The sequence below is a fragment of the Salvelinus alpinus genome, chromosome 1, assembly GCF_045679555.1.
Source record: "Salvelinus alpinus chromosome 1, SLU_Salpinus.1, whole genome shotgun sequence".
Lineage (NCBI taxonomy): Eukaryota > Metazoa > Chordata > Actinopteri > Salmoniformes > Salmonidae > Salvelinus > Salvelinus alpinus.
This window is the reverse complement of record NC_092086.1, coordinates 55406625-55433725: the sequence shown is the minus strand read 5'-3', so window position 1 is coordinate 55433725 and position 27101 is coordinate 55406625. Positions and strand designations below refer to the sequence as shown.

The window sequence follows — 27101 nt, the reverse complement described above, 5'->3', positions numbered from 1 at the left end:
TAGGTTTACTGTGCCTCAAATAGCTAACAAGTTATTTCATTAACCACCATGTTGATGTTTTACTTGGTGAATCATACATTCATTTAGGAAAATATAGTGTTGGAACAGTCTGGAATTCAGACGTAGGCCCTGAAATTTAAGATTTCACACAGTTGAAGTTTTTCAACCATTCCACACATTTCTTGTTAACAAACTATAGTTTTGGCAAGTCAGTTAGGATATCTACTTTGTGCATGACAAGTCATTTTTCCAACAATTGTTTACAGACAGATTTCACTTATAATTTACTGTATCACAATTCCAGTCGGTCAGAAGTTTACATACACTAAGTTGACTGTGCCTTTAAACAGCTTGAAAAATTCCAGAAAATTGTCATGGCTTTAAAAGCTTCTGATAGGCTAATTGACATCATTTGGGTCAATTGGAGGTGTACCTGTGAATGTATTTCAAGGCCTACCTTCAAACTTAGCGCCTCTTTGCTTGTCATCATGGGAAAATCAAAAGAAATCAGCCATAACTGAAAAAAAATAATTGTAGACCTCCAAGTCTGGTTCATCCTTGGGAGCAATTTCCAAACGCTTGAAGTTACCACATTCATCTGTACAAATAGGACGCAAGAATGAACACCATGGTACCACGCAGCCGTCATGCCGCTCAGGAAGGAGACGCGTTCGGTCTCCTAGACATGAATGTACTTTGGTGAGAAAAGTGCAAATCAATCCCAGAACAACAGCAAAGGACCATGCGAAGATGCTGGAGGAAACGGGTACAAAAGTATCTACTGCCACAGTAAAACGAGTCCTAGTCGACATAACCTGAGAGGCCGCTCAGCAAGGAAGAAGCCCCTGCTCCAAAACCGCCATAAAAAAGCCAAACTACGGTTTGCAACTGCACATGGGGACAAAGATCATACTTTCTGGAGAAATATCCTCTGGTCTGATGAAAACAAAAATAGAACTGTTTGGCCATAATGACCATCGTTATGTTTGGAGGAAAAAGGGGGAGGCTTGCAAGCCGAAGAACACCATCCCAACCGTGAAGCACGGGGGCGGCAGCATCATGTTGTGGGGGTGCTTTGCTGCAGGAGGAACTGGTGCACTTCACAAAATAGATGGCATCATGTGGCAGGAAAATTATGTGGATATATTGAAGCAACAACTCCAGACATCAGTCAGTAAGTTAAAGCTTGGTCGCAAATGGGTCTTCCAAATGGACAATGACTCCAAAGTTGTGGCAAAATGGCTTAAGGACAAGAAAGTCAAGGTATTGGAGTGGCCATCGCAAAGCTCTGACCTCAATCCAATAGAAAATTTGTGGGCAGAACTGAAAAAGCTTGTGCGAGCAAGGAGGTCTACAAACCTGACTCAGTTACACCAGCTCTGTCAGGAGGAATGGGCCAAAATTCACCCAACTTATTGTGGGAAGCTTGTGGAAGGCTACCTGAAGTGTTTGACCCAAGTTAAACAATTTAAAGGCAATGCTAGCAAATACTAATTGAGTGCATGTAAACTTCTGACCCACTGGGAATGTGATGAAAAAAATAAAAGCTGTAATAAATCATTCTATTATTCTGAGATTTCACATTCTTAAAATAAAGTGGTGATCCTAAGACAGGGAATTTTTACTAGGATTAAATGTCAGGAATTGTGAAAAACTGAGTTTAATGTATTTGGCTAAGGTGTATGAAAACTTCCGACTTCAACTGTATGTATACGTTGTAACCCTGCTAGTTTAGCATTACATTACAAACTCACCGACTTTTGATTTCAGTCTTTTATTGTCTTACAATACAGCACGCAATTAGTCAGTCATGAGGTTTATTTTGGCGTGTAACAGTATGTGTTTTAGTGAAAAGGCCACTCCTGACCTGCAAAACAATATCATCATTTCAGAATTGGTTAAAACTAAGTAAGTGTTAAATTAGTAGTTTTACAGGTCAGTGTCCCCTGTTTTAGAGCTCCAGCTCGATCTTGACGTCAATCTCGGCCTTGTAAGGTTCCAGCAGAGGGCGTACCTCCTCAGAGAGAAACCTCGCCACCTGAGCGGGAGACAGAATGATGAGTTAGGGTGCGTCAAAACTATAAGCGCATGGAGAAAATCTGTATACTGTACTAAATACCAAAGAGCACACTAGTGATATTGATGCTCAGATTGAATGGATATTTTGCCACCATGAAATCTGTACCAAGACCCCCAGTGTGCTGGAGATTATTTTATTTTTAACAAAAGGTATATTAAAAAGATCTGACAATAATCTGAGGCCAAGTTGTGAAAAACAAAGATAACGGGTAGTGGGGTGTTCTGTATAGTACCTGTTGGGGGGCGCGGCCGATGAAGGTCTTGGGGTCCAGGATGTTGTCAAGATGGCCCAGGATAGGGGCGAAGTAGGGGTCAGCCTGGACCCTGGCCAAGAGGTCATTGTCCCCCCCCTCCTGTTTCACCACGTTTGCAGCCTGCTGGGATAACACACGGATCTTCTCATGGCAGTCCTGGAGCAAGAAAACAGGCACGAGAGAAACTGTTACTGTGTGATTACACAAAAATATAAAAACGCAACATGCAACAATTTCAAAGGTATTGACTGGGAATATAGATATGCATCTGTTGGTTACAGATACCTTTAAAAAAAAAAGTTGCCTCATGCAGCAGACATCTCCTTCGCATAGAGTTGATCAGGCTGTTGATTGTGGACGTAGAACGTTGTTCCACTCCTCTTCAATGGCTGTACGAAGTTGCTGGATGTTGGCAGGAACTGGAACACACTTAACGGGTGACATGTCTGGTGAGTATGCAGGCCATGGAAGAACGGATATTTTCAGCTTCCAGGAATTGTGTATAGATCCTTGCGACATGGGGCCGTGTATTATCATGCTGAAACATGAGGTGATGGCGGTGGATGAATGACACGACAATGGGACTCAGGATCTCATCACGGTATCTCTGCATTTAAATTCACATCAATAAAATGCAGTTGTGTTCATTGTCCGGAGCTTATGCCTGCCCATACCATAACCACACTGCCACCATGGGGCACTCTGTTCACAACGTTGACATCAGCATCGTTGACATCCCCCACACGCCATCTGCCCGGTACAGTTGAAACCGGGATTCATCCGTGAATTGCGCACTTCTCCAGCGTGCCAGTGGCCATTGAAGGTGAGCATTTACCCACTGAAGTTGGTTACGACGCCGAACTGCAGTCAGGTAAAGAACCTGGTGAGGACGACAAGCATGCAGATGAGCTTCCCTGAGACTGTATTTGACAGTTTGTACAGAAATTATTCGGTTGTCCAAACCCAGACGATCCAGCAGGTGAAGCCGGATGTGGAGATCCTGGGCTGGCGTGGTTACACGTGGTCTGCGGTTGAGGCCTGTTGGACATACTACCAAATTCTCTAAAACGACGTTGGAGGCGGCTTATGGTAGAGAAATTAACATTTAATTCTCTGGCAACAGCTCTGGTGGACATTCCTGCAGTCAGCATGCCAATTGCACGCTCCTTCAAAACTTGAGACATCTGTGGCATTGTGTTGTGTGACAAAACTACACATTTTAGAGTGGTCTTTTATTGTCTAGCAGAACAAGGTGCACCTGTGAATGGATCATGCTGTTTAATCAGCTTCTTGATATGCCACACCTGTTCGGTGGATGGATTATCTTGGCAATGGAGAAATGCTCACTAAATAGGGATGTAAACTAATTTGTGCACAAAAGTATAGAGAAATACCCGTATGGAACATTTCTGGGATATTTTACTTCAGCTCATGAAAGATGGGACCAACACCTGTTGGGTTTATATTTTTGATCAATATACAGTATCCTGTATGCCCTCCGGACGCTTGTTCCCGTTTTCTAAACGTTTTGCGCATGTGCTACGCAAAAAACATATCACTAATATTTACACACTCAATACAAGACATATTGAATTAACTTCACACTGTATAATAGAATACTGCATAGGCCTTTGCAAATATCAGCCGTTCTATCTGATTTGGCTGGAGGAAAATACATGCATAATGATCTGCATGTCATTGTAGCAGTAAGGGGAAACCACTGTATTAAACTTTAACTCTTCAGTTCTCTCACAAACACAGTTCCCAACTTAGGTGCCAAACAGAATTTAAGGAGCACCAGAAAGAGATTGACTTTTGGTATAGTTTACGCTCACATTAGGCCTGTATGAATCTTGCCTTTGAAGCAAATATCATAAGTAGCAGACCCCTTTTCCTTTCTGCTCGTGCCAATCAAATTTGTCTAGACCTACTGTCAAGTTACCAGGTTGTTAGCTAGCTAGTTAACAATGTTGTTCAGCCAGGTCATGTTATCAGTCATGTCATGTTATCAAACTAATAATTAGCAACCCGGGATTAGTTTAAAAAGGGACGGAACATTGTGACATTATCTAAAACGTGCGCGAAATCACGCCTGAAGAAAAGGGTAGCTCCAGTAATATGGGTCATATTTTATTCACCTTTTAAGCTATAGACAAGCTATTTTCCTTCCTGTAAAGCTGCAAGCATGCCTGTCGCAAAACGGTGCTTCCTTGTTCCTCTATGTCACTCAGAGGCTGCGTGACAGCAAACTTGCAGCTGAAAAGCCTACTCAGACTGGCAGGTGCTCTTGGTTATACCGGGCGATGAAAAAGACGCAATGTATCGACTTCGCTCGCTGCGCCGATGTATAAAATGCACACGTAACAGAAGACTCATCAGGCTCTGCATCCCTACTCACCATCACAGCTAAATTATATTTTAAACTGATGGAGGAAGAGATGCACTGGACTCAAGTGAAGCTAGGAAAAAGAGTAACGGAAAGGTATACAATCCAGGACTAATTATGCAACGTGGAGTCTGAGAAATATGTTCTGTTCTAAAAAGTTGTGTGGCGTCATGCGGTACTAGAAGGGTGTGTACCTGTCTGTTGCCGCCAGCCTTCACCATAGCCATGATGATGTTCTCTGTAGCCATGAAGGGAAGCTCATGATGGATGTGTCTCTCTATCACCTGAGAGAGAGCGAGAGAGGATGGGAGAAAGCGAGAGGGAAAGATAGATGAAAATTATGATGAGAAAGGGATACATAACATTAGGAGTGTAACGGTTCACCAAACCCAGGGTTCGGTACGTATTGCGGTTTTGGGGTCCTGGTTTAGTTTAGTTTCGGTACAGCAGGAACATTTTAAAAAGGCAACAGTTACTGTAGTTAATTTTAGATTTGGCAAAATATGTCAAACTAACCCAGGAACAGATCATGAGCCATATAATGTAGGGCCCAATAAAAATAGTTTTGCCCCTGTTTTCCACTGTCAAAATCACTTTAAAAGAAAAACAACAATGCACCAGACATTGGTCTGGCAAAAACCAAATACATTTAATCTTTGGGTGTAGATACCCTTTCATTTAGGCGCACTCCTGCAAGAGCCTTGCTTGGTTAACAGTGTTTCTGTAGCACATGTGATTGCAGAGTTTGCTGAACAAATCACTGCTGGATTGATGCAAATAATCATGAGATCCTTCTGCCAGGTAAACAGTGACTTCGGAAAGTATTCAGACGCCTTGACTTTTTGCACATTTTGTTAGGTTACAGCCGTATTGTAAAAAAAAATTTACTTTTTTTTATTCATCAAATCAAACACACAATAACCTATAATGACAAAGAAAAAAACTGGTTTATAAATGTTAGCTAATTTATATTTTACTTTTTTTACTGAAATATTAAATTAATATAATTATTCAAACCCTTTACTCAGTACTTTGTTGAAGCACCTTTGGCAGCGATTAAAGCCTCAAGTCTTCTTGGGTATGACGCTACAAGCTTGGCACACCTGTATTTGGGGAGTTTCTCCCATTCTTTTCTGCATATCATCTCAAGCTCTATCAGGTTGGATGGAGAGAGTCTCTCCAGAGATGTTCGATCAGGTTTAAGTTCGGGCTCTGGCTGGGCCCCTCAAGGACATTCAGAGACTCCCAAAACCACTCCTGCGTTGTCTTGGCTGTGTGCTTAGGGTCGTTGCCCTGTTGGAATGTGAATCTTTGCCCCAGTCTGAGCTCCGGAGCAGGCTTTCATCAAGGATCGCTCTGTACTTTGCTCCATCTTTCCCTCGATCCTGACTAGTCTCCCAGTCCCTGCCGTGGAAAAACATCCCCACGGCATGATTCTGCCACCATCATGCTTCACCGTAGGGATGGTGTCAGGTTTCCTCCAGACATGACGCTTGGCATTCAGGGCAGAGTTCAGTCTTGGTTTCATCAGACCAGAGAATCTTGTTTCTCTCTTTAGGTGCCTTTTGGCAAACTCCAAGCTGACTGTCATGTGCCTTTTTTACTGAGGAGTGGCTTCCGTCTGGCCACTCTACCATAAAGGCCTGATTGGTGGAGTGCTTCAGAGAAGATTGTCCTTCTGGAAGGTTCTACCATCTCCACACAGGAACTCTAGAGCTCTGTCAGAGTGACCATCGGGTTCTTGGTCACCTCCCTGACCAAGGCCCTTCTCCCCCAAATTCTCAGTTTGGCCAAATTTCTTAAATTTAAGAATGATGGAGGCCACTGTGTTCTTGGAGACCTTCAGTGCTGCAGAAATGTTTTGGTACCCTTCCCCAGATCTGTGGCTCGACACAATTCCTTCGACCTCATGGCTTGGTTCTCTGACATGCACCGTCAACTATGGGACCTTGTATTGACAGGTGTGTGCCTTTCCAAATCATGTTCAATCAATTGCATTTACCACAGATGGACCCCAATCAAGTTGTAGCAACATTTCAAGGATGATCAATGGAAACAGGATACACCTGAATTCAATAGCAAAGGGTCTGAATACTTGTGTAAATAAGGTGTTTTCTTATTTTTTATAAATTTGCAAACATTTCTAAAAACCTGTTTTCGCTTTGTCATTATGGGGTATTGCGTGTAGATGTTAATTATAATTTATTCTAAAATTGATTTAGGCTGTAACATAACAAAATAAGGAAAAAGTCAAAGGGTCTGAATACTTTACTTTGTAGTTAACATTTCATTGAGAAGGTTTTGGGGAAAGACTACCAGAAGACAGCTGTCATTAGCATCATCGTGTACAGCTATACACAGACAGGGGCATCCCGCGCCATTGCCTCTTCAGAAAGTTGAAGGAATACACTAATGGACTTGGCCATTTTCTTCATATCTTATCATCTTGGGCAAATTAATGCTCTAATAAAGTTCAATACATTTTTGCTTCTACTAGGAAACCGAAATGTTCCCTAACTGGAGATTTAAACAATGATGGAGGATCCTCCCATTCTGAGATAGATATACACACAGTTGAAGTCAGAAGTTTACATACACCTTAGGCAAATACATTTAAAATCAGTTTCACAATTCCTGACATTTAATCCTAGTAAAAATGTCCCTGTCTTAGGGCAGTTAGGATCACACCACTTTATTTTAAGAATGTGAAATGTCAGAATAATAGTAGAGAATGATTTACTTCAGCTTTCATTTCTTTCATCACATTCCCAGTGGGTCAGAAGTTTACATGCTACCAAATACCAATTGAGTGTATTGCCTTTAAATTGTTTAACTTGGGTCAAACATTTCAGGTAGCCTTCCACAAGCTTCCCACAATAAGTTGGGTGAATTTTGGCCCATTCCTCCTGACAGAGCTGGTGTAACAGAGTCAGGATTGTAGGCCTCCTGGCTCGCACACACGCTTTTTCAGTTCTGCCCACAAATTTCCTATAGGATTGAGGTCAGGGCATTGTGACGCCACTCCAATACATTGACTTTGTTGTCCTTAAGCCATTTTGCCACAACTTTGGAAGTATGCTTGGGGTCATTGACAATTTGGAAGACCCATTTGCGACCAGGATTTAACTTCCTGACTGATGTCTTGAGATGTTGCTTCAATATATCCACATAATTTTTCTGCTTCATGATGCCATCTATTTTGTGAAGTGCACCAATCCCTCCTGCAGCAAAGCACCCCCACAACATGATGCTGCCACCCCTGTGCTTCACGGTTGGGATGGTGTTCTTTGGCTTGCAAGCCTCCCCTTTTTCCTCCAAACATAACGATGGCCATTATGGCCAAACAGTTCTATTTTTGTTTCATCAGACCAGAGGACATTTCTCCAAAAAGTACGATCTTTGTCCATATGTAGTTGCAAACCGTAGTCTGGCTTTTTTAATGGCGGTTTTGGAGCAGAGGCTTCTTCCTTGCTGAGCGGCCTTTCAGGTTATGTCGATATAGGACTCTTCACAAGGTCCTTTGCTGTTGTTCTGGGAGTGATTTGCACTTTTTGCAACAAAATACGTTCATCTCTAGGAGACAGAACGCGTGTCCTTCCTGAGCGGTATGACGGCTGCGTGTCCCATGGTGTTTATACTTGCGTCTTATTGTTTGTACAGATGAATGTGGTACCTTCAGGCATTTGGAAACTGCTCCCAAGGATGAACCAGTCTTGTGGAGGTCTACAATTTTCTTTCTGAGGTCTTGGCTGATTTCTTTTGATTTTCCCATGATGTCAAACAAAAAAGGCACTGAGTTTGAAGGTAGGCCATGAAATACATCCACAGGTACACCTCCAATTGACTCATTATGTCAATTAGCCTATCAGAAGCTTCTAAAGCCATGACATTATTTTCTGGAATTTTCCAAGCTGTTTAAAGGCACAGTGAACTTAGTGCATGTAAACTTCTGACCCACTGGAATTGCGATACAGTGAATTAAGTGAAATAATCTGTCTGTAAACAATTGTTGGAAAAATTACTTGTGTCATGCACAAAGTAGATGTCCTAACCGACTTGCCAAATCTATAGTTTGTTAACAAGAAATTTGGGGAGTGATTGAAAAGCGAGTTTTATTGACTCCAACCTAAGTGTATGTAAACTTCAACTGTGTGTGCTATATTCACTCACAGTGCTGACCAAACAGAGGTCCCTGTCCGAATGGTTCGGGTACGAATGTGTGTACTGTTACACCCATACATAACATCAAATCACATTTTATTGGTCACATACACACGGTTAGCAGATGTTAATGTGAGTGTAGCGAAAAGCTTGTGCTTCTAGTTCTGACAGTGCAGCAATATCTACCTAATACACACAATCTAAGTAAAGGGATGGAATAAGAATATATAAATATATGGATGAGCAATGACAGAGCGGCATAGGCAAGATGCATAGATGGAATAAAACACAGTATATACATATGAGATGAGTAATGCAATATATGTAAACATTATTGAAGTGGCATTATTAAAGTGACTAGTGATCAATTTATTAAAGTAGCCAATGTCTGTATGTTGGCAAACAGCCATCACAAACACAGAGGCTGCTAACAGTCTGATGGCCTGCAAGACAGTGTGAGTTGAATGTTGTTCCTCTGTGTGCAGAGATGCAGTTGTGTGCATTACTCATGAAATGACAAGGTTTAAAACGGTGGTGATAATACCTTATGAGGACAATGGAAAAAAGCCTCCGGGTTTATTGTGTTTTTATCCTCAATTTCTGTCTGGAGAAGCTTACTACTTCTACTTATCTAATAAACCTCAATGAATCTACCTTGGGGTAGACCACCAGGCCTTCAGTGATGTTCTGCAGGGTGCTGAGGATGATGTCAGCGGTAAGGAAAGACTCAGGGAGAGAGATTCTCCTGTTGGCACTGTCATCTAGTGTTCTTTCCAGCCACTGGACAGAGGCGGTCTGGAGGGGGTCAGCAAGCAGCGCTATCAGGTGGCGGGCCAGACTACAGCAACGCTCACAACGCATTGGGTTCCTCTTGTAGGCCATGGCACTGGAGCCTGGTGGGGGAGAGGGGGAGAGACTGTCAGTGGGACCCAGACAAGTAACAATGGGTTGGCATTTAGGAAAGATCTTAAACTAGCTGTTTACTCAGAGCCATCAGGATGATTTTACTGGTTGGTGCCTTAATCAAAGTGAAATCTAGGGCCGAAACTCAATTGTATATTATTGATTCCTCACATCCTTCCTCCACAGCTCCTTGTCAAAGCACATTGGAGCAGAAGATCAAAGGGGAAGGATCTTCTGATCTTTTGCTCCAATCCGCTTTGAGAAAGATGCAAGGAGAGGACGCGAGGAATTGAGATTCAACCTAGTTTTGGGATTAGATTCCCCTATACCTGGGTAGGAAGTGGACCAATTTCCTTCTTATAACTCACCGATCTGCTCCTTCTCAAAAGGCTCCTCAATCTCTTTAAGGTTAGCCAGCAGGCGGATGTCAGTGCAGATCTGAGAAGGAGAGTATAATTTATTACCTGTGGGTCATTCCACTACTGTTAACTTCTTTGGGGTAGGGGGCAGTATTTTCACGTCCGGACGAAAAGCGTGCCCAGAGTAAACTGCCTGCTACTCTGCCATAAAAGCTAGAATATGCATATTATTAGTATATTTTGGATAGAAAACCCTCTGAAGTTTCTAAAACTGTTTGAATGATGTCTGTGAGTATAACAGAACTCATATGGCAGGCAAAAACCGGAGAAAAAATCCAACCAGGAAGTGGGAAATCTGAGGTTGGTCGATTTTCAACTCAGCTCCTATTGAAGATACAGTGGGATATTGGTAATGTTGCACTTCCTAAGGCTTCCAGTAGGTGTCAACAGTCTTTAGAACCTTGTCTGATGCTTCTACTGTGAAGTGGGGCCGAATGAGGGGGGATTGCGTTAGGTCTACCATGAGCTGAACATGCGCTGACCATGCGCGTTCATGTGAGAGCGAGCTCTGTTCCATCGCACTTCTGAAGACAAAGGAATTCTCCGGTTGGAACATTATTGAAGAATTATGTTAAAAACATCCTAAAGATTGATTCAATACTTCGTTTGTCATGTTTTTACGGACTGTAATATAACTTTAACTTTTCGTCCGTAGTTTCCGCTGGACTTGCCCGCGCGTCGTGAGTTTGGAAAGTGTACTGAACGCTAGAACAACAAGGAGGAATTTGGACATAAATTATGGACATTATTGAACAAAACAAACATTTGTGGAACTGTGATTCCTGGGAGTCCATTCTGATGAAGATCAAAGGTAAGTGAATGTTTATGTTATTTCTGACTTCTGTTGACTGCACAATATGGCGGATATATTTTTGTCTTGATTGGGCTCCGAGCGCCGACCTCAGATTATTGCATGGTTTGCTTTTTCCGTAAAGCTTTTTTGAAATCTGACACAGCGGTTGCATTAAGGAGAAGTGCATCTAAAATTCCATGCATAACACTTGTATTTTCATCAACATTTATAATGAGTATTTCTGTAAATTGATGTGGCTCTCTGCAAAATCACCGGATGTTTTGGAACTACTGAACGTAACACGCCAATGTAAACTCAGATTTTTGGATATAAATATGAACTTTACCGAACAAAACATACATGTATTGTGTAACATGAAGTCCTATGAGTGTCATCTGATGAAGATCACCAAAGATTAGTGATTCATTTTATTTATATTTCTGCTTTTTGTGAAGCCACTCTTTGGCTGGAAAAATGGCTGTGTTATTCTGTGAATAGGCACTCACCTAACATAATCGTTTGGTTTGCTTTCGTCGTAAAGCTTTTTGAAATCAGACACTGTGGCTGGATTTACAACAAGTGTATCTTTAAAATGGTGTAAAATACATGTATGTTTGAGGAATTTTAATTATGGGATTTCTGTTGTTTTGAATTTGGCGCCCTGCAGTTTCACTGGCTGTTGAAGAGGTGGGACGCTACCGTCCCGCGTACCCTAGAGAGGTTAAAGACCACCAGGAGTCATTGTTTCTCTGTATATAGACTTGTGACTTTGGGCTGTAAGGATGACAAACTGATTTCCACTAAAGTAAAATCTCATCTCGACCTTGTGGATGGTGGCTCCCATGCTGGCTAGGTGAGAGAGGGAGTCGATGTCCACCTTACGACTGTACGTCTGTCCGGTCACCATGTAGGCCCTGGGAGGAAAAATTAACAGGATTGGAGAACATAAACCTAAAAAAAAAAGTTATGAGGGATCTGTTTGTACTAGGCTCCAATTACAAAACTTGTGGTAGATAGGAAAGTCAAGAGACTGTTGACATAAAAGTATAAATTGAACTCACTTTTTGAAGCCTGCCATCTCTGTGACCATTCTGTCCAGATCCTCCACCTTATCATGGTCCCCCTGGAAGAGCTGCAGGAAGCTGGCCTGGGTGCCCGTAGTACCCTTCACCCCCCGGAAACGCAGGTCTTCGCGGGCACGCTGAAGGTTCCGCATGTCCATGGCCAGGTCCTGGAGCCACAGACATGTTCTCTTACCCACTGTGGTCAACTGGGCCGGCCTGGTAGAGAGAGAGAGCGAGAGACAGAGAGGTGGAGGAGAAAAAAAATACAGAAAAGGTGAGAAAAGGTCAAATAAAATGTGGGGGGAAAAAAATAAAGATTCAAATAAAAACAGAAAGATGAAGACTGAGAACTAAGCCAGAGAATAAAGTGGACTCAGAAGCACTGAATATATCACTTTAATCCTAGAGGAATATAAGAATATTTCAAAGATACACAACGTACAGGATGAGAGGACAGGAGAACTAAAAAGTACCAATGGTCAAAAGGGAATTGTCAATGGAAATAATTGGTCTTCAGTTCAACAGCTGTTCAGAATCTATGGAATGTCAGACTCAGAGCTACGTGTGCCACGTTTTCATTGATTTGTACATTGAGTCTGGAGCAGGATACTTGTTATTTGGCCATTGGCCCAGTTGTACTGCAAGGACTTCTGATTGGTCAACCCCAGGCTAGGGTGGGGGGGGTTATAAATGGCATCGTGTTCCTTTGTTCTGTGGAGAAAAGTTGAGGACAGGGGGAATGAACATCTACCTCCCAGCATAACAGCTATGATTTGTCTTTTTCAAATAAATACATTTTTCTCTCCCTGATTTGCTTTGGGGTTTGTGTTATTGAAGAATAACATCAACTGCTAACAGGAACATGAGTGTTCATATACAAATGGGATATACAGTTGAAGTCAGAAGTTTACATACACCATAGCCAAATACATTTAAACTCAGTTTCACAATTCTAAAAATGTTACCCTCGTAAAAATTCCCAGTCTTAGGTCAGTTAGGATCCCCACTTTATTTTAATGTGAAATGTCAGAATAATAGTAGAGAATGATTTATTTCAGCTTTTATTTCTTTCATCACATTCCCAGTGGGTCAGAAGTTTACATACACTCAATTAATATTTGGTAGCATTGCCTTTAAATTGTTTAACTTGGGTCAAATGTTTTGGGTAGCCTTCCACAAGCATCCCACAATAAGTTGGCTGAATTTTGGCCCATTCCTCCTGACAGAGTCATGTTTGTAGGCCTCCTTGCTCACACATGCCTTTTCAGTTCTACCCACAACTTTTCTATAGTATTGAGGTCAGAGCTTTGTGATGGCCACTCCAATACCTTGACTTTCTTGTCCTTAAGCCATTTTGCCACAAGTATGCTTGGGGTCATTGTCCATTTGGAAGACCCATTTGCGACCAAGCTTTAACTTCCTTACTGAGGTCTTGAGATGTTGCTTCAATATATCCACATAAATTTTCCTCAAGATGCCATCTATTTTGTGAAGTGCACCAGTCCTTCTTGCAGCAAAGCACCTGCAAAACATGAGGCTGCCACCCCCGTGCTTCACGATTGGGATGGTGTTCATCTTGCAAGTATCCCCCTTTTTCCTCCAAACATAACGATGGTCATTATGGCCAAACAGTTCTACAGTTCTAAGTATGATCTTTGTCCCCATGTGCAGTTGCAAACCATAGTCTGGCTGTTTTGGGGCAGTGGCTTTTTCCTTGCTGAGCAGCCTTTCAGGTTATGTTGATATAGGACTCGTTTTACTGTGGATATAGATACTTTGTACATGTTTCCTCCAGCATCTTCACAAGGTCCTTTGCTGTTGTTCTGGGATTGATTTGCACTTTTCGCACCAAAGTACATTCATCTCTAGGAGAAAGAACGCATATCCTTCCTGAGAGGTATTGACGGCTGCGTGGTCCCATGGTGTTTATACTTGCGTCCTATTGTTTGTACAGATGAACGTGTTATCTTCAGGCGTTTGGAAATTGCTCCCAAGGATGAACCAGACTTGTGGAGGTCTACAATTTATTTTCTGAGGTCTTGGCTGATTTATTTTCCCATGATGTCAAGCAAAGAAGCACTGCGTTTGAAGGTAGGCCTTGAAATACATCCACAGGTACACCTCCAGTTGACCCAAAAGATGTCAATTAGCCTATCAGAAGCTTCTAAAGCCATTACATAATTTTCTGGAATTTTCCAAGCTGTTTAAAGGCACAGTCAACTTAGTGTATGTAAACTCCACTGGAATTGTGATGCAGTGAACTATAAGTGAAATAATCTGTCTGTAAACAATTGTTGGAAAAATTACTTGTGTCATGCACAAAGTAGATGTCCTAACCGACTTGCCAAAAGTATAGTTCATTAACAAGAAATTTGTGGAGTGTTTGAAAAATTAGCTTTAATGACTCCAACCTAAAGTGTATGTAAACTTCCGGCTTCACCTGTATCCACAATGGCACATATAGTCCATGAGCCAGGGGGGGATTGGTCGGGCTCACTCAAGTCTATGTCACTAGAATTAGAAATGTGTCAGTATGCAACAAGTTATATGCTCACGTATACCCAAGTCTATGTCACTAGAATTAGAAATGTGTCAGTATGCAACAAGTTATATGCTCACGTATACCCTTTAATTATATATCACTGGAAATCTTAGATTCACAGATACCAATCAGTCAAAACATTTTTTATTTTCAGGTCAACATAACCTTGACCTTTGACTTCTAGGGTACATATCATAATTACCTGAATAAATTGCTAAAAAAGGAAACCCTGATACATTTTTATCTTTGTTTGACAAGTGGTTCTGAAAGGGTACTCCCAACAGTTAATAGGATAACATTATATAGAATTTTAATCAGCTCACATCCATGACTCTTCACTTGTACATATCCATTTTACATGTTTGAAGAGAAAATATTGCAATTGATCATGCCATCTTCAGAAATCAGCAATTCAGACAGATTTTTAGGCACATTCTTACAGTTCTGTGAATAATCTTTATATCTGCACAGCTGGCTCATTTGGTTGTGTATTCTACATGACTATGAGCATTCTATGATATTATTGGGCATGCTACGGTTACATTTCATACAGGTATGATCGTGTGAAGTTGATACAATAAGACCCTATTGAGTTGTTTGGCAGCCATATAGGAAAAAGGTTTCTGTGGAGTTAATACGTGAATCCTGTGATGGCCCTATATATCTACAAATCTTTTTAAAAGCCTGTTCTAGCAGTGTGTGTGAAATGTGGTGCCTCCATCATCAGGAATTCTGTGGCTAAGCTTCCAACATTCTAATGTCAATGGCACAATATGGGCTTTTTTTTTTTTTACTATAGTTGTAGCTGGTGCTTTCAAAAGTTGGTTACATTATATATAATTTGAAAGGTAAATTCATGACCTTTCAGAACCACTTGTCAAACAAAGATTAAAATGTGTCAGGGTTTCCTTTAAGTGACTTACACAGGTAATTATTATATGTACCCTAGGGGTCAAAAGTCAAAGTTCTGTTGACCTGAACATTCCGAAAATATGTCTGATGGATAGCTGTGAAGCTAAGCTTTCCAATGATATACGAGTAAAGGCTATACGTGAGCAATACCTTGTTCAAAACTGACATTGTTTGTCATAGGGTAAAATCCCTATGGGGAAAATAAATGGGATGGAGGGATGAAATAAAGAGTGATAACACAGAGAACACTACCATTGCTGCACTGCTATCACACATTTTCCAACTCTAGAGACACTAACCTTGAGGAAAATCACTGAGACATCGTCAGCCCGACAGCCCAAATTTGAGGGTCACGCTCATGGACTAATATAGAAGTTCGAACCTCCTGAGGTGTTCATACTTACTGGTAATGTGTGAAACCCAGGGTGGGGAGACCAGCGTATTTTTCAGCAAAGTTTGATAGTCTGTCGATCACTCTGGCCAACTATAGAGACAGAATATTGTTTTTAGTTTACTTGATTGACTTTCTCAGACATTTTCAACAAAAGTTACACATAACTTTACACTATACTATCAGTATCTAGTGCTGCCCTGGGGGTAGTAGTATTAATCCTTCCTGGTCTATAACAACTCTAATTTACCTTCGGCAGGAGAATGTCAAAACCGTCACGAAGCAAGATCAAATCCTGGGAGAAAAAACAGCAGGTATATCAGTCATTATGCATAAAAATCTCAGGTGTACATATACCCATGAGAAACAAACATGACCATTAAGCACACTCATCCTAAAATAACGTGGTCCTCGGGCTTCTCTTACCGTGTTGTCTCCCACGTAACAGGAAGTGGCGCCCAGGTGGATGATGGGAGCAGCGGTGGGGCAGCAGTGGGCAAAGGTGTGCACGTGGGCCATGACATCGTGCCTCAGCTTGCTCTCCTCCTCCGCCGCCATGGCAAAGTCGATGTCCTCAGCGTGGCTTTCCATCTCGGTCACCTGGGCATCGGTGACGGGCAGGCCAAGAGCCTGGAGAAGGGAGGATAAGAAGAGGAGAGAGAGTTAGAAGGAGCAGACCAAGATCCTGGAGGTCAGCGGGGGGGGGGGGGGGGGGCAAGAGGAGCAGAGACAGTTAGAGATGGTAACCTAGGGGTGTAGGGAAAGCACTGCAGCCAGTCATTGTAGCTGATACACTGGATGCATATCTCAGAGTAAGCGCTAGCTACTTTATCAAGTGTTCCCTGGCTTTTATTAAGCCGAAACATCGTTGCAGCATTGCAGCTTGTAGTAGTTGCACATTGTAGGCTCCTATGGAATAAAAAGTAAGCCAATTGGGTCAATGGAACGGTTCAGAGAGTGGGTCAACATTTTCCAATCACTTTCAAACAGATAGCTAGATGGGTTGTTGTTTTGCTCCATATCTCACACAGTAATTAGGAAAACTATTCAGGCACAATCTTCATCACGGTAGGTCTATTTAAAACCATTGAAAAATAGAATGTGGTGTTTGAGTAGGAGATCAGGAGGTTGGCCCTGTGTTTATGAGAATAGCGAGTGACATTACTGGGCAGCGTCTCAACTCCCTCCCTACCCCTCCCCTTAGCCGTAAGTAACACATCAATGTTTTTTACTTGGCTCTGGATAGGTAGGCTACAGGCAGTGCTGGAGTTTCCACCATATTGTATACAACTTACATATCTGCAAACATAGAAGGGTTACTTAGGGCCAAGGAGACGGGAGTGAAGAGAGTAAAGAGGCTAACTCAGGGGGTGTCCTATTACCCTGACATTTTGGCCTGGCTATTTTAGACAACCCCACCAACAGAAAGACACTGTAGCCCAACTTGCTACTTGACATCTGACGAAACAACGTTTTGTATGGGAACACAATGTACATTCATTTTCATAAGGGCACAAGTTTAAAGTATCAACTAGCGAGTGCGAGAAGAGAGATTTCCATGGCCCTGTGCGTGCGTGTCAGCTGAGCTGGTAAAAGTCTCCATAGGCAGAGATGACCAGTATTTAGGGAAAGGGGAATACCTAGTCAGTTGTCCAACTGAATGTATTCAACTGAAATGTGTCTTCCGCATTTAACCAAACCCCTCTGAATCAGAGCGGTGCGGGGGGCTGCCTTAAATCGACATCAACATCTTCGGCGCCCGGGAAACAGTGGGTTAAGTGCCTTGCTCAGGGGCAGAACGACAGACCTTTTCAGCTCGGGGATTCAATACTGGCCCAATGCTCTAACCCAATTTATGTTATATGTATTAAAAATATGTATTTTAATTACTTCAGAGTATTTTGAATTACATTGGGCTGAACTAACTCCAATGTACTTTGTATTTTCAAAATAGTTTACTATATAATTTTGTATAGTGGTTTGGTTCACATTGTGGCTCCCCTTTCACCCTACATTGGTATCAGAATGATAGCACTATGGTGTGATAAAAGCATCTGCTAAATGAATTAAATATAAATGTACAATCAGTCAAAAAGTTGACACCTACTCATTCAAGAGATTTTCTTTACTTTTACACTGTAGAATAATAGTGAAGACATCAAAACTATGAAATAACACATACGGAATCATGTAGTAACCAAAAACACTTGACCAGGGCAGAAATTTGACAAACTGACTTGTTGGAAAGGTGGCATCCTATGAAGTTGAAAGTCAATGAACTCTACAGTATGGGCCATTCTACTGCCAATATTTGTCTATGGAGATTGCATCTCTGTGTGCTCGATTTTATACCTGTCAGAAACTGTGTGGCTGAAATAGCGAATCCATTAATCGGAAGGGGTGTCCACATACTTTTGGCCATGTAGTGTTTATTTGCACACATATTTAGTAGTTTATTTTGATACAAAATATCATAAAGATCAATGTATCTGTATTTTGTCATTTTTGGCCATCCCTGCCTATATCCTTACCTTTGTGTAGTCCATTTCCCCTCCACTAACAGATCAGATGAGCTGATGCATTTGACAGAGGGTCTGATAGTAACGTTAATTACACACACACAGCTTCCCTGTAAATTAGAAGGGTTGTGGAAGTCATTTTTGTCTTTAAGCTAATCAACAAAAAAATTGCTCACATCCGGCCGTGATTGGGAGTCCTATAGGGTGGCGCACAACTGGCCTAGCGTCCTCCGGGTTTGGTCGGAGTAGGTTGTCATTGTAAATAAGAATTTGTATTTAATTGACTTGCCTAGTAAAAAAAGGTTAGATTAAAAAAATTGCCTAGTGTTTTTCTCTTAAAGGTCTTTGCTGTGCAACACTTATTTAGGTTTCAAAGTCTGCACTTTTACTCATGTGGACTAACTAGACATATATCCAGTTTCCAAATAGTTTAGCCCAACAGCAGTGGAATATTGGAATTTGAAGTGTGGTCACAAGGCTGAAAAATATATGGAACCCAGACATTAAGTTAGAGAGGCTAGATTCATTGAAGGGGATAACGTTAAATCTGAAGGACTACTACAGGGTTGATTGACTAGTGCAGTGTTTCCCAATCCTGGTCCTCGAGTACCCCCAACAGTACACACTTTTGTTGTAGCCCTTGACAAACACACCTCATTCAACTCATTGAGGGCTTGATGATTAGTTGAATTAGGTGTGCTTGTCCAGGGGTACTCGAGGACCAGGATTGGTTAACACTGGACTAGTATAACTTACTTTACCAACCTGACCAGTCATTTCCCTGACATAGGCCAACAACTGGGTACTGTTGAGGAATAACTACATGCATTGTTACAGCCCTAATCCACAACCATGCAATGACTATCACAAGACACTACATCCTACTAGCTAAACTAGCTTGTTTAACTGCTGCCTACTATGGTTCGCATCTTCTCTCTTGGAAGGCAAACATATTCTGAACCTGTTCATTTACTGTAAGGTCCTCATATTTAGAGCAGGGAACTTGAAGTCTCTCAAAGTCGCAACTTTTACAATAGACTTCAAAATATATTTGGAAAACTATAGTTAGCTAACGTTAGCTACTGAAATACAGACGAGGGCATGCATACATGTTCATCCATGATGGCTAGCTAAGTTACTAAAAATACCTAACACCTTTTCCGCTTTGGCCAGGTAGATCCACAGTTTTCTCCACGTTGTGAATTTCTTCCTGTCACTGAAGTTGTAGGCCATTTCCTTGCTGGCATATCGAGACACCAGCGGCGAACGATACTTACTAAATTCGTCCATAACTAAACGCGCTTATCACCAGCATGCGTCCAGTGTTGCCAACAAATTTTCAGGGGAATCGCTAGAGGCAGGTCGATTTGTTGCTAAAAGTTGCTAAATTACGTTGTGATGTCATTACGTAATTACGTAAAACTGTGTCATTACGTAGAATACACAATAACGTTACTCAAATTGACTGGCCACCTCGGCAAAAAATATGATTTGACATTTGTTAGTTTAGATTTGTTTGTTTGTTTATTATCATATATTTGTAATAGTAATATAAACACAACACATTTTATATGATCACATTTTAATTTTTAAAACACATTGAATTATTGACCAATTACACATTATTGAATAATTACATTTTATTTATTTTCTTTTTAACTACTAAACCTACACATTCTGAACAATTATAGTTTTAAGCAGTGTATTGGTAGTTAGTTAACATGCTACCTAACTGCTCAACAATTATAGGTACAGGCTAATAACAAGGTATATATGCTATCTTATTGATCAAGCAACTTACCTCAAATAATGATGTATGCGCTAGGCATCTCTCTCCAGCTCTCTCCAGGTTGTTGTGCTGCTTGGCTGGCTAGCTGCTCAATGGTTTCCTCCAGATATTGCCACTGTTTTTGCACACACTGCAGTACACACTGCCACCATCAGCTGTGTGTCTCCGCCAGTTCCAGAAAGTCCACTCCTTGAATACGTTCTGTAAATATGATGAATCATAGGTTGGCAAGGAAATCCTCTTCATCTTCACTGTCCAGCTGCATTGTCATGGAGCTGAAACCAGCAGTAGAGGATGGAGCGGCCTTAAAGCTGTATGCTGCTGTGGTGCCAAACTGCTGCAGAACTTCACTTGGTAGTTTATGCTGGTAACAGGTATCACCAGCCAGCTTCAGTCCATACCGCACCAGGAGTATGGAGTTGAGAGTGTGCAATGACATTCTATTTCTTAACTTTGACTTGACCACACTCATTTGGCGGAACAGCCGTTCAACCTCCGCATTTGAGTGTGGCAAGGAGAGGGCAGCGAGAGCAGCGTTGCACAGTTCTTCAAATGGATTTGACCCGGAAGAGTCCATGTAGTTATTGACTTCACTCCAAAACCTGACTATTTTCAGTTGAGTCCCAACTAAACAGATGGAATTTCTCCATTGGGAAACAATTTTTATCAATTGTTTGGGGCTGGTATCCCAGTAGCTCAGCTACTTTAATAATTGCAGTGGTACCTTTATTGTGCTTTAGCGTTTCCTTAACACTGAACAAGGCCGTGTTTCGCAGGGCTTCAAGGTTGTCTGGGAGCCTTGCTTGCAGCTCCTTGCTTAAAGCAACAATGTAGTTGATGCACTGTCTCCGAATGACCATTTTGTCCTCTGGCGCAAGACTGAGTTGGTACACCGTGCTCTCGAAAAGGTACCGAAGGTATGGTGATGGACTGAGATGTCCATCAATGGCATCCTTCAGGACATCAATTTTTGCCATAGTGTTGACTACTTTGCTGCAAATTGATGTTAAGAGGTGTACCAGATTGTCCAAAAGCTTGACAGGATCTGTTTGCTCTCCCTCAAATGACTTCACTGCAACTTGTACGTCGGACAGGATTGATTTCAAGAATGTCAGGTAGACATAGTTGGTCTTGTCCATGTACATGGCGTGTAGCACATCAGCCATGTAGCAACGCTCACTGGCCTTGGTCAACTCAAAGAGTTTCAGTTCTTCCCACTGGCTCAATATACGAGTTACCGCAGGCTCAATCGATAGCCAACGTGTGGAACACACTTTGGTGATCTGCAGGGGTTTCTGGCCACAATTAATGGTGGTATACACTGCGTTGTACGCCTCGCGCCGTTTTGGGGAAATCGAAAAACAGTTTAAGATGAAGTACTCAACACTCCTAGGGATGGTCTCTTTGGGATGCTGAACAGACAGCCAATTGTAAAGACTGGCACACACAGCGGATGAGTACCAAATTGGGAAATGCACATTCTTCCTTTAAAACCTGTCTAGCCCCAGCGTTCCGCTAGCGGAACTCCTCCCACATTCCACTGAAAAGGCAGAGCGCGAAATTCAAAAAATATTTTTTAGAAATATTTAACTTTCACACATTAACAAGTCCAATACAGCAAATGAAAGATAAACATCTTGTGAATCCAGTCAACATGTCCGATTTTTTTTATGTTTTACAGCGAAAACACCACGTATATTTATGTTAGCTCACCACCAAATACAAAAAAGCACAGACATTTCTTTCACAGCACAGGTAGCATGCACAAAACCAACCTAACTAACCAAGAACCAACCAAACTAACCAAGAAACAACTTCATCAGATGACAGTCTTATAACATGTTACACAATAAATCTATGTTTTGTTCGAAAAATGTGCATATTTGAGCTATAAATCAGTTTTACATTGCAACTACCATCACAGCTACCGTCACAAATAGCACCGAAGCAGCCAGAGTAATTATATAGACCAACGTGGAATACCTAAATACTCATCATAAAACATTTATGAAAAATGCATGGTGTACAGCAAATGAAAGACAAGCATCTTGTGAATCCAGCCAATGTTTCAGATTTTTTAAGTGTTTTACAGCGAAAACACAATATAGCATTATATTAGCTTACCACAATAGCCAGAAACACAAGCCATTTACCAGCAGCAAAAGTTAGCGATCGTAACAAACCAGCAAAAGATATATATTTTTGACTAACCTTGATAAGCTTCATCAGATGACAGTCCTATAACATCAGGTTATACATACACTTATGTTTTGTTCGAAAATGTGCATATTTAGAGCTGAAATCAGTGGTTATACATTGTGCTAACGTAGCATCTTTTTCCCAGAATGTGCGGATATTTTTCTAAAACTCACCTATTCTGACCAAATAACTATTCATAAACATGACAAAAAAATACATGTTGTATAGGAAATGATAGATACACTAGTTCTTAATGCAATCGCCGTGTTAGAATTCTAAAAATAACTTCATTACGACATCCAGCTTACATTATAGCAAGAGCGTGCCCAAAATCTGGGCGCTACCTAATAGTACACATGTTCGACAGATATATGAAATAGCATCATAAAATGGGTCCTACTTTTGATGATCTTCCAGAATGTTGTACAAGGGGTCCTTTGTCGGGAACAATTGTTGTCTGGTTTTAGAATGGCCTTTTTCCCTCGCGAATTAGCAAGCAAAACTAGCCAAGTGGCGCTAAGCTGTCCATCTTCACCAAACGCAAAGAACGCAACACGTCTAACGTCCCGAAAAAATTTCAATAATCTAATAAAACTATATTGAAAAAACATACTTTACGATGATATCTTCACATTTATCAAATAAAGCCAATACTGGTGACCTTTATGCGCTTCCTGAACAAACGAATTCTGGGGTCATGTCATTCCAAGCTGTCTCTTTTGACCATAGAAAGAGATTGAGACCCCATTTCACCTCTCACAGCCTATTGACATCTAGTGGAAGGCGTATGAAGTGCATGTATAGTCACAAATCTCAAGCAAAATGATAGGGAGGCCCTGGAACAGAGCCTCGATTTGAGATTTTTCACTTTCTGACAGGAAGTATGCTGCAAAATAAGTTCTGTTTTACTCACAGATATAATTCAAACGGTTTTAGAAACTTGAGAGTGTTTTCTATCCAATAGTAATAATAATATGCATATTGTACGAGCAAGAATAGAGTACGAGGCCGTTTAAATTGGGCACGATTTTCCCCCAAAGTGTAAATAGCGCCCTCTATCCTCAACAGGTCATGTGCACCCCGTTGTGCACCCCAGTCATCACGGACGCATTATCAGTGCCAATACACTGAAGATTCTCTTTTTTAATGTTACACTTCTCAAGAAACTCAACTACCGCCTTTGCTATTGCTGAAGCTCCCGTCCATTCCTCTATTTGTATTGGTGGATACATCTCATTATTGTAACACTTTTTTGAATATTGGATGTTGACATCAACCGCCTGTATTTACTGGAGAGAGATGCTAGGCTACTAGCCTCATGTTATGAATGTGCATAGCCGATATATAGTGTTTTCTCTCTTGCCAGGATGTCACATGTCCTACTTATATCAGTACACTCGTAACAACCTAAGCATTACGAAACTTCTATTCAATTAAATAAACCTCAAATAAGCCATTACATTTTTTGTTGAGCAAATTCGACACACTCTCATTGACCTCCAAACAAAAACGCCTCGCTTGTTGAGCGAAAGAAACAAAACAACGCCACCTGCTGGAGAAGACGGATTTTTGGCCCAGTTATCCCTCTACTTCCCTCCTCCGCGGGAAGTAGTTTAAGGGTTAGGGTGCTGTTTTTTTGTTGTTGCCTGCGATACAGATGCTAGATCGGTCCGCTAATACTACACTATTAAAGGTCCAGTACACTATTGTTTTTCTTATTTTTTTAATTTATATATTTTTTAATTCATATTTTTCAGGGGGTGCTGCAGCACCCTCAGCACTTCTACTTCCCACGGCTACGTGTGAAGCTAATCTTCAATGGCCACTGCAAACAATTAACCAGAAGCTGCTCGTCTTCTTCTTCTTCTTTTTCCTCTTCTTCTTCTTCTTTGGTTTTTATATGGTGGTTGGCAACTAACTTCAATGTGCATTACCGCTGGACTAGAGTGTGGACCAGAGACAGGGAGGGTCTAAATCCTACCCATTATTCTCATCTCCATAAGGAAACTAAATAGATCATTAAATACTACATCCCCTGAAGATTTTCTCAGCAATTCGCTTATGCTTGGCTGTTCAACACCATTACTCCTTAAATCTGATAACAATCTCTTCCTTACCCTCCCATATTGCTGGAACTGAGTAACACGTTCCACTGTCTCCATCTCCCCCTGACAGTGATCACACCTCCCAGTCTGATGTTTTCCTAGCAATTTTAATGTACTGTTGAGCCTTGTGTGTCCCAGTCTCAGCCTTGTGACTACACTTTCCTCCCTTCTTTCTTGACCTGAGGACCTCCCTGCCCCCACCTTTTCCTGGATCTTATACGGGTGTTTTCCCTTTCCCTCCCTGTTCCACAACTCTTGCCATTTGTTTTTAACCACTCTTTTTATTAACCCCTTGGCTTCTGCTTTACTGGTTGAGAATTCCATTTCAACACCAGGATGTTTGAGAGCCTGCTTGGCAAGAACATCCACCTACTCATTCCTCTTTACTCCCACATGAGCTGGTACCCAGACGAACCTCACAAATGCCCCCATCTGTCTCACCCTAAACTGCAATTCTCATACAATACATATTGTTTGCTCCGTGATACAAATGATTTTAAGCTCATCAGTGCAGCACATGAGTCAGAGCAGATGACTACCCTCTCTGGCCTCACCTAAATTATCCATTGCTCTTTTTGTCACTGCTACCTTAAACTCAGGAACACTAAAAGCGGCACCTGGCCTCCCTGTTTTAGGCTCTGTGGCATTAGATTCAGAATTAGTTAGGTAACATAAACTCAGCAAAAAAAGAAATGTCCTCTCACTGTCAACTGCGTTTATTTTCAGCAAACTTAACATGTGTAAATATTTGTATGAACATAACAAGATTCAACAACTCAGACATAAACTGAACAAGTTCCACAGACATGTTATCAACAGAAAGGGAATAATGTGTCCCTGAACAAAGGGGGGGTCAAAATCAAAAGTAACAGTCAGTATCTGGTGTGGCCACCAGCTGCATTAAGTACTGCAGTGCATCTCCTCCTCGTGGACTGCACCAGATTTGCCAGTGCTTGCTGTGAGATGTTACCCCACACTTCCACCAAGGCACCTGCAAGTTCCCGGACATTTCTGGGGGGAATGGCCCTAGCCCTCACCCTCCTGTCCAACAGGTCCCAGACGTGCTCAAATGGATTGAGATCCGGGCTCTTCGCTGGCCATGGCAGAACACTGACATTCCTGTCTTGCAGGACAGGCTGGTGGCATTGTCATGCTGGAGGGTCATGTCAGGATGAGCCTGCAGGAAGGGTACCACATGAGGGAGGAGGGTGTCTTCCCTGTAACACACAGCGTTGAGATTGCCTTCAATGACAACAAACTCAGTCTGATGATGCTGTGACACACTGCCCCAGACCATGAAGGACCCTCCACCTCCAAATCGATCCCGCTCCAGTGTACAGGCCTCGGTGTAACCCTCATTCCTTCGACGATGAACACGAATCTGACCATCACCCCTGGTGAGACAAAACCGTGACTTGTTAGTGAAGAGCACTTTTTGCCAGTCCTGTCTGGTCCAGTGACGGTGGGTTTGTGCCCATAGGCAACGTTGTTGCCGGTGATGTCTGGTGAGGACCTGTCTTACAACAAGCCTATAAGCCCTCAGTCCAGCCTCTCTCAGCCTATTGCGGACAGTCTGAGCACTGATGGAGGTGATTGTACGTTCCTGGTGTAACTCGGGCAGTTGTTGTTGCCATCCTGTACCTGTCTCACAGGTGTGATGTTCGGATGTATCGATCCTGTGCAGGTGTTGTTACACGTGGTCTGCCACTGTGAGGACAATCAGCTGTCAGTCCTGTCTCCCTGTAGCGCTGTCTTAGGCATCTCACAGTACGGACATTGCAATTTATTGCCCTGGCCACATCTGCAGTCCTCATGCCTCCTTGCATCATGCCCAAGGCACATTCACACAGATGAGCAGGGACCATGAACATCTTTCTTGGTGTTTTTCAGAGTCAGTAGAAAGGCCTCTTTAGTGTCCTAGGTTTTCATAACTGTGACGTTAATTGCCTACTGTCTGTAAGACTGTTCCACAGGTGCATGTTCATTAATTATGTATGGTTCATTGATCAAGCATGGGAAACAGTGTTTAAAGCTTTTACAATGAAGATCTGTGAAGTTATTTGGATTTTTACGAATTATCTTTGAAAGACAGGGTCCTGAAAACGGGACGTTTATTTTTTTGCTGAGTTTAGATAATTAAGATGACTTATCTGCATAATATGCTTATATGACATGCTTTTGGTGTCAGACTCTGGTGTTGGCAGTGGCACTTCTTCCCTCAGCCTGGGGCTCAGTCACCTGGGGCCCAGAGAGGGGAGAAGACAGGCTTGTTTTCACATGTATCTGGTGCTATGCAGAATATCAGAAAGAGAAGAGGACAGGAGGATACATTGTCTTCATATGTGAATGTGTCTTCACCTATTCTAACCCGTGTGAAGGGATGGTGTGATTCATGGGGAACCAATTACTTGTCTCCACAATGTCTGTGTGCCAGTCACTCCCTCCTTTGGCCTTGGGGGAGATAAGGTCTGAGAAAAGATGTGTGGGGTAGTGTCTACAGTAGAGCCATTGTATGTAATCTCTGATGTTGCACCTATCCTGGGGTAGTGTATGACCTAGAGGCTCACTCCCCCCAGTGAACTTGT

General features: G+C 41.9%; 1 protein-coding gene across 5 annotated transcripts; it reads right to left on the bottom strand.

The window, feature by feature from the left end:
* Positions 1-1758: 1758 nt before the first annotated feature.
* Positions 1759-20245, bottom strand: LOC139580918 (adenylosuccinate lyase-like). 5 transcript variants are annotated; one of them, XM_071410096.1, is made up of 11 exons: positions 20225-20245; positions 16331-16534; positions 16155-16199; positions 15918-15997; positions 12057-12275; positions 11819-11909; positions 10152-10221; positions 9535-9773; positions 4914-5003; positions 2313-2489; positions 1759-2038 (listed from the first exon to the last, which is right to left on the bottom strand). In XM_071410096.1, exons 2-11 carry the CDS (start codon positions 16493-16495, stop codon positions 1952-1954), a joined length of 1263 nt encoding a protein of 420 aa, XP_071266197.1. In that variant the 5' UTR covers positions 16496-16534; positions 20225-20245; the 3' UTR covers positions 1759-1951. The 5 variants fall into 5 exon arrangements, 4 of the variants coding, with proteins under 4 accessions (XP_071266197.1, XP_071266171.1, XP_071266188.1 ...); XM_071410070.1 differs by lacking the exon at positions 20225-20245 and adding an exon at positions 19579-19826; XM_071410087.1 differs by lacking the exon at positions 20225-20245 and adding an exon at positions 19572-19707.
* Positions 20246-27101: the final 6856 nt, after the last annotated feature.